Source organism: Xyrauchen texanus, chromosome 29 (assembly GCF_025860055.1).
Source record: "Xyrauchen texanus isolate HMW12.3.18 chromosome 29, RBS_HiC_50CHRs, whole genome shotgun sequence".
Lineage (NCBI taxonomy): Eukaryota > Metazoa > Chordata > Actinopteri > Cypriniformes > Catostomidae > Xyrauchen > Xyrauchen texanus.
The window spans coordinates 41344192-41357174 of record NC_068304.1 but is presented as its reverse complement, the minus strand read 5'-3'; the positions used below and the strand labels follow the sequence as shown (position 1 = coordinate 41357174).

Here is a 12983-nt window from a genome sequence, read left to right as displayed (position 1 = left end):
ATAGAATTCTGTGTTTAGTTTAATAGAATTCTGTGCTGAGTTTAATAGAATTCTGTGTTTAGTTTAATAGAATTCTGTGCTGAGTTTAATAGAATTCTGTTTAGTTTAATAGAATTCTGTTTAGTTTAATAGAATTCTGTGCTGAGTTCAATAGAATTCTGTGTTTAGTTTAATAGAATTCTGTGCTGAGTTCAATAGAATTCTGTGTTTAGTTTAATAGAATTCTGTGCTGAGTTTAATAGAATTCTGTGCTGAGTTTAATAGAATTCTGTGCTGAGTTTAATAGAATTCTGTGTTGTTTAATAGAATTCTGTGCTGAGTTCAATAGAATTCTGTGCTGAGTTCAATAGAATTCTGTGCTGAGTTTAATAGAATTCTGTGCTGAGTTTAATAGAATTCTGTGTTGTTTAATAGAATTCTGTGCTGAGTTCAATAGAATTCTGTGCTGAGTTCAATAGAATTCTGTGCTGAGTTTAATAGAATTCTGTGCTGAGTTTAATAGAATTCTGTGCTGAGTTTAATAGAATTCTGTGTTTAGTTTAATAGAATTCTGTGCTGAGTTTAATAGAATTCTGTGTTTAGTTTAATAGAATTCTGTGCTGAGTTTAATAGAATTCTGTGCTGAGTTTAATAGAATTCTGTGCTGAGTTTAATATAATTCTGTGTGGAGTTTAATAGAATTCTGTGTTGTTTAATAGAATTCTGTGCTGAGTTCAATAGAATTCTGTGCTGAGTTTAATAGAATTCTGTGCTGAGTTTAATAGAATTCTGTGCTGAGTTTAATAGAATTCTGTGCTGAGTTCAATAGAATTCTGTGCTGAGTTCAATAGAATTCTGTGCTGAGTTCAATAGAATTCTGTGCTGAGTTTAATAGAATTCTGTGTTGTTTAATAGAATTCTGTGCTGAGTTCAATAGAATTCTGTGCTGAGTTCAATAGAATTCTGTGCTGAGTTTAATAGAATTCTGTGCTGAGTTCAACAGAATTCTGTGTTGAGTTTAATAGAATTCTGTGTTGAGTTCAATAGAATTCTGTGCTGAGTTTAATAGAATTCTGTGTTGAGTTCAATAGAATTCTGTGCTGAAATGATGCTGATGGAAATGACATTTGTAACGCTTTCCAAATAAACGGAGTGACTCATTTGTTTCGCTTCGGCTCATTTCACAGATAACATTTTGTATATCCCAATTACACAAGTCATATTTCCATTTGTGTGTGTGTGTGTGTGTGTATGTGTGTGTGTGTGTGTGTGTGTGTGTGCGTGTGCGCATGCAGTTTGGCAAAATCTCAGCTTGATTAGAAATGATGAAAAGTTTTTGTCTCATATTTCTTGCTCTTCACTCACACTTCTGTCCACTTGATTAACAAGTACACTGACTTGAGTCAACTTCATTAGGGGTGAAATTGTGTTAGTGTGCTGGAAATGACATCACAACTGCGGGACAGTCATAATATTTGATAGAAATAATCTCCACACATAAATATGGAAATGGTTTATATTTATTTCACTCTGTTTTAAAGTTCATCGCTTATAACATGCAATAATTAGTATTTCTCAATGGATGTTTATAGTTTCTTTTGTCTCATTTCCAGATGTGTGACTGACTTTCTTCTGAACACAAATGGAGATTTTTAGAAGAATATTTCAGCTCTGTAGGTCCGAACAATACAAGTGAAGTTTGATGCTCCAAAAGCACACAAGGAAACAAAAGTAACCCATAAGACTCCAGTGGTTTAATCCATGTCTTGTGATCTGTTTCTCACCCACATCTATCATATCCCTTCTGAAGACATGGATTAAACCACTGGAGTTGTATGGATTTTTCTTTTCTTTTCTGCTGCCTTTATGTGCTTGTTTGGAGCAGAAGTGTTTGAGCTGAATTAATTGCATTAGTGTTCAGACAAATGCAGATTCCTCTCAGTGTTCTCGCCAGCACTGTAATAAAAGCAACATTGCAATAAAATAAAAAATAAAAATCACCTTCATGTTTAACGATGGCATTATTTATTGCCCCTCATACATCCAACACCCAATATGCAAATCAGCAACATGAAGCATCTTCAAAAGCCAACATATCTTAAAAAATCAGGATTCATTTTCTTTACATATTATACAGTTTTCACACACGTTAATAAATAGCATAATATCTCAACTAGCATTGACCATGTGTGCGTTTCCGTTCAGTTCTCTGTACTTAAACACATCTGTGCCCATCTTTAATGGTGACGAATGAAACGCACACTTAAGAAAAAAGGCAAACGTGCATCTGCTCCGAGACGAGCGAAACGTAAGAGCACCCACTGTTAATCAGCAACGATGTCAGCTGGTGGCGTTGGCATATATGATATCAAATCATTTACAAAGACGGTTATAAATAAAACTCATACATAAACTCTGGATGTGAAAAGCTGTTGCATGAAAAGTTAAAAAGGCATGTTGCTTTAAAACTGGAGACAGTGGAGAGAAATTAAAATGTGGAAACGGACATCAGCTCTATTTGATCGGATATGAAATAGTCACAAAAGCTGAGGGTGTCTCATGTTCTTAAAACCACTGACCAACTAACAAAATGCATAATGCATATTCTTTATATATATACATATACTTTAATACATACTAATAATAATGACTCCACTGCTTTATGTAAACTAGAGTAAAAGTAGCCGATATTAATGGATTATAAACGGTTTTATATGTGTGGAGACTTCAGTCAGTCTTTTAAGCATCAATGGTAAAGTGAGTTTTTCTCAGCACTTCTAACATATTTAAAGTACGCAACATTACGTGTGTTCATGTGTCGTTTCGCCTCCAGGCTTACAGTCATTTCTCAAGTAATATAAGGTGGCTACTGACAGACTGGAAAACATTTTACACTGCTACAAACTGAAGATGTGTGCACAGATATGTATTCATCGGTTGTCTTTGATGGCTTAGTGTTTTATATGACACGGGAGGGCAGGCCCACCCAATCGTGACCTTGGCGCACCTTGAGAATTACAACCCACCCCTCCAATTGTTCGGCACACCCGGCGGGTCCTATCGTGAGTGACACTGAAAAGACAGCTCCTTTCATCAGCCAGTAGTCAAGGTGGAAATATGTTAAGAGTACATCAAGTCCGAAGACCTCTCTCCACTTAAAACGTAACGGGTGATTGATCAGACATTCGTCTGGAAAAGTCGTGTTTTCAGTTTGTGTAGGATGCACTAGTCTCAGACTTCCTTGACATCAGCAGGATTGATGTGTCCCTTTAGCAAGACCAAAAACTGTGGAAAAAACAAATCAAATGAACAAACACACAAACAAATCCCCATTCTGATTGAGAGAACTGACGGCTTGGCTGCCGAGGTGCTACAGAACTCGGCATCATCAACGTGCTTGCGAGCGGATTTGCAAATGGCCTACAGTGCAACTGGTGCGACCCGTGACCTGGAAGAGAAGGATGTACTGTCATTGTTTAGTTAAGCCCAGTTCAGGTTGAAACCCCTGGAAAGCATCACGGCCTCCAGGTCTTTATCCTCCTCCTCCTCCCGCAGTCTCTGTTCCTCCAGCAGCGCCACCAGAGAATCTCTCTGCTCCACCACCTCCAACATCTCATTCAAGATCTGCTTCTCTTCTGCCAGCTCCTCCTCGGTCTTTAGATGGTCTGCACAGAGTGTGGAGAGGTGAAAGAAAACTTCTTACATGTTCTGATGCGTGTGTTAAGGATGTTCCAGTAAGCATGGCTCAGTGTAGATCTATGGATATATTTCACCCGTTTATCATCTGCCGGGTGAAAATCTGTAAATCTGACCTCATTCGTGTCTTTAAGAATAGCAGATCAGGGTCTGTGTATCTCAGCGAGTACTGAAGCTGACTATCACACCTGGAGTCATGAGTTTGAATCCAGGGCGTGCTGAGTGACTCCAGCCAGGTCTCCTTAGCAACCAATTGGGCCGGTTGCTAGGGAGGGTAGTGTCACATGGGGTAACCAAATTGTCCCGGTTGCTAGGGAGGGTAGAGTCACATGGGGTAACCAAATTGGCCCGGTTGCTAGGGAGGGTAGAGTCACATGGGGTAACCAAATTGGCCCGGTTGCTAGGGAGAGTAGAGTCACATGGGGCAACCAAATTATCCCGGTTGCTAGGGAGGGTAGAGTCACATTGGGTAACTAAATTGGCCCGGTTGCTAGGGAGGGTAGAGTCACATTGGGTAACTAAATTGGCCCGGTTGCTAGGGAGTGTAGAGTCACATGAGGTAACCAAATTGTCCAGGTTGCTAGGGAGGGTAGAGTCACATTGGGTAACTAAATTGGCCCGGTTGCTAGGGAGGGTAGAGTCACATTGGGTAACCAAATTGGCCCGGTTGCTAGGGAGGGTAGAGTCACATGGGGTAACCAGATTGGCCCGGTTGCTAGGGAGGGTAGAGTCACATGGGGTAACCAGATTGGCTCGGTTGCTAGGGAGGGTAGAGTCACATGGGGTAACCTCCTCGTGGTGGTGATTAGTGGTTCTCTCAATGGGGCGTGTGGTGAGTTGTGTGTGGATCGTGGAGAGTTGCATGAGTCTCCACATGCTGTGAGTCTCCGCGGTGTCATGCACAACGAGTCACGTGATCAGATGCGCCGATTGACGGTCTCAGAAGCGGCGGAAACTGAGACTCGTCCTCCACCACCCAGATTGAAGCGAGTAACCGTGCCACCACGAGGACCTACTAAGTAGTGGGAATTGGGCGTTCCAACATTGGGAGAAAGGCGGATAAATAAATAATAGAATAGCAGATCAGCATGCGTCTCACAGAAGTGTTTTGGTTGAGCGCATATTAACAAAAGCGGGGTCAAATAGCTTATTTACGGCATCCATGCCCTGTGTGATTAGAATTGATTGTTTCTATGTTTGTTCTTTAGTCAGTTGTTGATCAAAAACAAGGACATTAAAAAAAGACATTATTCGAGGGATTTGGAGTGTAATCGGAACATTTACCAGCCAGTGGAGAATCACAGACATTTTCAGTGGCATAACACTAAATTTGGTGGCATATGAGTGATTTATCTGCATTGTAGAGTAAGGCCGATCTTACGGCGATATCTATCGTGATATGTAAATATAACAGTACCTCATTAGACTGAAGCCAGACTTGAGCTGGGCCCACTATAAGCACCGGTTTAACGGTTCACATAAGGAATAATGCCGATCAGGCAACGGTGCAAACGCGCCCTCAAACTCGTCAAATTCTATGCCATTCTGATTTTGCGAGCGCTCGACAGCGGAGCATGACGCAGATTTTGAATATGACACTACGTTTATTTATTTTCCAATTAAAATGCACTTATTTTCATCTTAGGAATGAAAACAAACAATAAGTACTAATAGTGTTATCCTCATTTGATCACTGACACGGCTGATGTTTGGGTGTTGTTTAGCGGGAGGTTTATGCTTTACGTGGCGGCTGTGGTCAGGTGGTAGAGCGGGTCGGACACTAATCACAGGGTTGGTGGTTTGATTCCCGGCCCACATGACTCCACATGCCGAAGTGTCCTTGGGCAAGACACTGAACCCCAAGTTGCTCCTAATGGCAGACTAACACCTTACATAGCATCTGTGCTGCCATCATTGGTGTGTGTGTGTGTGTGTGTGTGTGTGTGTGTGTGTGTGTGAATGAGACACAGTATAAAGCACTTTGAATACCGCTAAGGGTCAAAAAGGTGCTATATAAGTGCAGACCATTTATTAATGGTAAATGCCTTAATTGCAACTCAGAACATTTGACCCAATTTCTGAATTATTTTCTGTTTCACTATTCCTAAGAAAAAGGTTGAGGAAAACTAGAGATGGGGAATAACTCCAAACAATGGATAAGGTCACTACAGATATGCATTTAATGGTTAATGACTTTATTATTGAAGCTCTATTTCAGAATACACATGAGAATACCTTCCACCGCCATGCGCTCTCTCAGATCCTGCTGCATTCGACTCTGTCTGTCCTCCAACTCTAACTCACGAGCACTGCAGAGAACAATGTCACAATCACTTTTACACACTGTAGATTTGGCCACCATATGCAATGAGCACAGAGGTGTCCAGAAAACTCAAGGTCTCCTACTCACAATATCATCAGCTCTGATTCATAGCGCACCAAAGCGTTCTTCTCCTGCACCAGTTTAAACCATTCCTGCATCAGCTTCGGATCCTCCTTTTTACCCATTCCTGAAAGAAGCACAGAGGAGAAGAATGAGGAACCTGTCAGTGCTGCTCGCTCGCTACACACACACACACACACACACACACACACACACACACACACACGAGATGACAGCCAAGCCAGGATGTCTTTGTCAGGGAGGGTTGGGTGGGAATGTGGAAGACCAGGAGTTCACAGAGGATGGCGTGAAGATACGACTTCTGATTAGATGCACATTGGATGCATGCATTAGATCACACTGGACTTCTGAGGCAATTGGTCTTTTTCAAGTGCAAAGTAATCGAAAATGCAAAACCTTTTTAACTTTTATTCATAGGGTGATTTGGAGTTATGAAAGATACTAACTAAAACATGACAAATGTCACAAACACAGCGTGTGAGGACAAAAGTCTGAATTCAGATTAACTTCATGTGATGGTGAATCTCATGAATACTTCAAAGAAATATTCATACGATCAAATTCCCCAACAAACAGAAGATATTTGGGGTGCATCTTTAACTTTGGGCACTTTTCGCAATGTGGATGTCTAGAAAGTAAACTCAATAAAGCTAGCAATGACCATCAGTGCGTGTTCATGCATCACATCATGAAGTCATGAACGTTCATTTTCAGCATCTCAAATTCAGTGCCGAGTTTAATAGAATTCAGTGCCGAGTTCAATAGAATTCTGTGCTGAGTTTAATAGAATTCTGTGTTGAGTTTAATAGAATTCTGTGCTGAGTTTAATAGAATTCTGTGTTGAGTTTAATAGAATTCTGTGTTGAGTTTAATAGAATTCTGTGCTGAGTTCAATAGAATTCTGTGCCGAGTTTAATAGAATTCTGTGCTGAGTTCAATAGAATTCTGTGTTGAGTTTAATAGAATTCTGTGCTGAGTTCAATAGAATTCTGTGTTGAGTTTAATAGAATTCTGTGCTGAGTTTAATAGAATTCTGTGTTGAGTTTAATAGAATTCTGTGTTGAGTTCAATAGAATTCTGTGTTGAGTTTAATAGAATTCTGTGCTGAGTTTAATAGAATTCTGTGTTGAGTTTAATAGAATTCTGTGTTGAGTTTAATAGAATTCTGTGCTGAGTTTAATAGAATTCTGTGTTGAGTTTAATAGAATTCTGTGCTGAGTTTAATAGAATTCTGTGCTGAGTTTAATAGAATTCTGTGTTGAGTTTAATAGAATTCTGTGCTGAGTTTAATAGAATTCTGTGCTGAGTTTAATAGAATTCTGTGTTGAGTTTAATAGAATTCTGTGCTGAGTTTAATAGAATTCTGTGTTGAGTTCAATAGAATTCTGTGTTGAGTTTAATAGAATTCTGTGCTGAGTTTAATAGAATTCTGTGTTGAGTTTAATAGAATTCTGTGCTGAGTTTAATAGAATTCTGTGTTGAGTTTAATAGAATTCTGTGCTGAGTTTAATAGAATTCTGTGCTGAGTTTAATAGAATTCTGTATTGAGTTTAATAGAATTATGTGCTGAGTTTAAATCACAGCTTGATTGGAAATGAGGACAATATCAAAAAAGTGATTTCACATTATTTGTGTTCGTTTTGTTTCCTAATTCTTGCTCTTCACTCTCACTTTTGTCCACTTGATTAACAAGTACAATAACTTTAGTCAACTTTATTAGGGGCGAAATTGTTTTAGTGTGCTGGAAATGTCACAAAAAAAAAATTATGACAATTTTCACAAAATAAATATATAAATTGTTTGTTTCACTCTTTGCTTAAAAGACCACAGTTTTAAACATACAATCATTTAAATAATTTTTTCAGTGGATTGTCACAGTTTAATATTAAAAGACGGGTCTGAGACAACACAAAAACGGTCAAATCTACAGGTTTAAAAGTATCAAAAATAAGTGATGAAGGCCTGGAAAAGGTTTCTAATCGGTTTTAATGAGACCTACTTTAAAAAAAAAAAAAAAAGAAATATATATATATATATATATATATATATATATATATATATGTTTTTTTTTTTCTTTTTATTTGTTTGACTAAAAATCAGCCCCTGGGACAGAAGTGCTTGAAGTTGAAAGACAAAAGCAAAAGTCCATTGCATAAAGAAAAAGCTAATGTTTAAGAACCATTAATTATTTTATATTTTTTCATGCATTGTGACCATTTTCAGTAGCCAACAGTAATGCAAGCAAACAATCTTATTCTAATTTAATGTGCAAATATATATTGCACACATTTTGCTGCTCTGTTCCTCATTTGTAAGTGGCTTTGGATTAGGGATGTGCACGGATCAACATTCAGTTAACGGCTCGACACGCCACTATTCATTCTACACGTGAAACAGAGGTCTTCAACCCAACCCGAACTCGACACGTCCCAACAAAACAGTTTTTTAAGTATAGGGCAAGTTAGGGGCGGTTCAAACATGCTTTGTGTATCTGCGCTGTTTTTCTATATACGGTTAACGCACGCTGGACGGACATCTTTGACTGTGGAGCTGAATCTCAAGGGTTTAAGCGTCTCGAACGGAGTATCTGCATACTGTCTGCATCGTTTCACACGTTGCGCTGCTTTCTGAAGTAGTTCAGGTTGCATGAGGACTTCATGTGACTGCTACACCATTAAACATGATCCCAGGTTGTTTTTCATCAGCGCTTTATAAACCGGTTAAACAGTGTTTTTCCCTTTTGCTCTGGTGTGCATATTTAAGTACAATAAATAGAAATCGTCAATGTTATTTGACTTTAAAAGGTTTATATATCAGCAGAGAGGCTATTTAACCCCAGCAGTGTAACGCCACGCACATGGCAATACTCGCGTTCACACCCTCATGGAAATGAGTGCCCGGGCTGGTATTTTTTTGTTCGAGTTTGATTTGAGATTTTGTTATTTAAAGGTCTATGTTTTGTGCCATTTAGACTCATGGATCACTGTGTGCACTTGCTGCCGCTTTGAGTGGTGTTTGAGGCGAAAAACCGATTAACCATTCACGAAACATCGCGATTAACCGAATGTTAAATACGGCAACCGTGCACATCCCTACTTTGGATAAAAGCTGCTAAATGACTAAATGCACATTTGTAAAGTATATTTGTAAAGTTATGGTACTTTAAACGGGCTTAAATAAAAAAAAAAAATCATAATGAAGATCGAGAATGAGAAGTTGGCGAGAACATGAAAACACAATGCAACAAAGTCTTAATGGTCCTAAAAACATGCTACATATTATTTATGCAAAATATGACCCTTGACATTAGGGTGAAATATAACCCAGACATTTCTTCACCAGTGCACCAATTTGGTCTGTGAATAACTTCCATTTAACCTCCATTAAAGGTCGATATTTGTCCTGTGGGGTTACGATTCAGTCTTGTTTACCTGGACTGCAGAGGTAAAGGGCCTCACAGCATGCATTAATGAAGTCCATGATCAACTGTATGAGTTAACTCATGCTCGTACAGTCCCAGAAGTCTATGAAAGCCTTCGTCTATCCCTACAGACACATACATAACACACGCGTGAAGCCAAGCAGAGTCGATGTGCCATTGCACGGCAAACCTGAATGCAGCGTGACGTACTCCGCTGACAGAGGCAACACAGAGAAAAAGACAGCACACACATAAACCGCAGGGAGGTGTTCACGGTTGTTGGCCTTGATGGTTTTAAACACATGGAGGCAAAGCAGAGCTCAACACAAGAACAATGAAAGGGACAGAAGACAGGTTTGGGAGGCTCAACTTATCCGGCAGAACGCACTGCGATTGGCCTCCCCACACTCAGCCCCATGCTGTTCTCATGAAGAACACAGAGAAAGAAGAACCACAGTTAGAACAGTCAGAGATCAGCCACGCTAACGCTGTTAGCATGTACAGGCAGACACAAACCCACAGAAAGCATACGATGGGCTCGTGAACCATGTAGCCGTACACATTTGAGCTACTGCATTTAAAGTCAACATGAAACAACATTTGAAAGCCAGTAAACGCTGCTTATGTGCTAAAAATCCAAGTTAAACAATAAACAAGAAAATGGAATAAGTGTAATATATGAAATGTTCATGGTCTTCAGTGGCTGACCAACACGTTCATCACATATTATTGATTTCTGATCATCTGAGCATCTAGAACCTTCTGGAGAGTTTTTGTACTTCTACAGGGCTAGTTATAATATTCACGAGTTAACCCCTTGACTGATTTGGGACTGCTTCTATTGTAAATATGTTTGGTTCCTTCTCCATAACAGACGTTGTGTTTCTTTTATCAGACTCTTACTGGTTTAGGAATCATTGTGAGGTCAAACCAGGCCGGTTTGTTTCCTAATATCAAACATCATTAGAACAGGAAACATATAACAGTATTACACGTGACGTCCTTCATACTTTATAAAGATCAAGATATTTGTTCTGCCTTGTAAAACACATTTAAAACGTAACTTTAATATGACTATCACAGTTGTAATGAAAAGGTCTCCTAAGCAACCAAACTGTCCCGGTTGCTAGGGAGGGTAGAGTCACATGGGGTAACCTCCTCGTGGTGGTGATTAGTGGTTCTCTCAATGGGGCGTGTGGTGAGTTGTGTGTGGAGAGTAGCATGAGCCTGCGAGCTGCGAGTCTCTCGCGGTGTCATGCACAACGAGTCACATGATCAGATGCACGGAATGACGGTCTCAGACACGGCGGCGACTGAGACTTGTCCTCCACCACCCGGATTATAGTGAGTAACCGCGCCACCACGAGGACTTGCAACGCATTGGGAATTCCAAATTGGGAAGATAAAAGGGAGAAAAAGTTAGAAGTCAAATGAGAAACATTGAGTAAAATATTGCAATATATCACAGTTGAGTCGCAATTCACCAAAAATAAAGAATTGCAATTATAAATCGCATTGTGACCTAAATATCGATATTATATTGCATTAGGGCTGCACATAACGATTGTTTTCGTGATTAATCTAGCGCTTGGTTTTCCGATTAACCGCTTGATCTAACGGTTATTTTCCCGATCAGTCGCTTAGCCTAACTATTGTTTTTCCGATTAGTCGCTTAGCCTAACGATTGTTTTTCCGATTAGTCGCTTAGCCTAACGATTGTTTTTCCGATTAGTCGCTTAGCCTAACGATTGTTTTTCCGATTAGTCGCTTAGCCTAACGATTGTTTTTCCCGATTAGTCGCTTAGCCTAACGATTGTTTTTCCCGATTAGTCGCTTAGCCTAACGATTGTTTTTCCCGATTAGTCGCTTAGCCTAACGATTGTTTTTCTGATTAGTCGCTTAGCCTAACGATTGTTTTTCCGATTTAGTCGATTAGCCTAACGATTGTTTTTCCGATTTAGTCGATTAGTCTGCTGCTTATTTTCACGATTAGTCGATTCATCTAGCGGCTATTTTTCTCGATTAATCTTGCGCTTATTTTCCCGATTAGCCGCTTAATCTAATTAGATTTTGTCAAATTGTCAAATTCAAGTGACTTTCAGGAGGAATATCAAAACACTGTGCAACCTCGAGTTTAGCAGTCCAACATAAAATCATCTTACAGTAACATTAGTGCAATTTGAGTAACTTGACTACTAACAGAAACACGTGTTGCAATACTAATATATGTCATGTTTGGGTGGGACAAAAAGTAAACGGGACTTACGGTGCTGCTATCTTGACAATCTTACACCGCACCACATGGTTGGGTCTCCGGCTAAAATACTCCCACACTATAGATCACAATGGGCGAGTTTTTTAGCTGCAGTTTGTTCTTCGGGGAATCCATGCTAAAACCGGGTGATGCATTTGAATTATTCCATTGCGACGCACCGACGCATGTTACGCAAATCAACGTATTTCTGTAATCGATGACGTCGATGAATCGTCCCAACCCTATACTGCATCGCCAGTTACCTTGTGATTCCCACTTCTATTAGTAGCATATAAAGGCATATTTTGACCATGCAAGTTCCTTATTCATACTTTTGTCGCCGCATTTCAAGCTTGTTTAAAACAATCAAACAAACAGTTATGAATGATGATGCAGAAAGCCGAACGTGGCAGCATGAACTTTCTTAATTTCCCTCCAAACCTGCGTGATCCATGTCCGGTGCGAAGGAGGCTTGTGCAAGACGGTATCTGTATCACATCTGGTTTAAAAAGAGCAATAATGATCGATTGTTCAATTCCGCTGTCGATGCATAGAACGCCATTTTCCACTCCACACACGGCCTACATGACATCAAGTAATCACGGTCAACTCTGATTTCATGTTGACTTTAAATTTGAGCCTAATGACACGACAAAGACATCAATGGAATAAATGAGGCTTCACTTTCCTGTCACATGCCATCACAGCAAATCATCAGTGCAATGGAAACACGTTAGCACACAGTGAATATAGTCTATGGATTCCCACAATACAGTTCTGTACAAGAGCTGAAATGGTGGCACACGCACAGCGACGACTTCTCTTTAGAGGTCAGAAACGGTAACAATCATGCGGTTATTTTAAATCATACGTATAGTCAGCAGAGCAGTTTCCCCCAAACTACAGCTGTGCACCTAAAACACGCTAAAGACCCCATGAAACGGTTTGTCCAGCAGTTAGATGACGTATTCCATATGGAAACGCTAGTTTGATGCGATTTATTTTATATTTTAGCTGCAAAGAAAGATGCTAAAAGTTTGTTTTTTTAACTTTAAAGAGCACACTAGCACTCACATGTCCTCAACGTTAGCGAAGGCTGTCGATATATCGAATATTTACATTCCAATTGTCAAGATTTTACAGGCGATATAAAATAATGCTAAAATAATGATTTTAATGCACTTTTTTACAGATTTCTTAAAGAGTGCATCATTGCAATAATTACACAT

At 39.5% G+C, this 12983-nt stretch overlaps 1 protein-coding gene across 1 annotated transcript in view; it reads right to left on the bottom strand.

The window, feature by feature from the left end:
- Positions 1-3399: 3399 nt before the first annotated feature.
- wu:fb05h10 (protein-methionine sulfoxide oxidase mical3a) overlaps positions 3400-12983 on the bottom strand; it is a 29070-nt gene continuing 19486 nt past the window's right edge. The window contains 3 exon segments of the mRNA XM_052097276.1: positions 3400-3644; positions 5911-5984; positions 6086-6185. Of these exon segments, the coding sequence (XP_051953236.1) occupies positions 3400-3644; positions 5911-5984; positions 6086-6185 (419 nt within the window).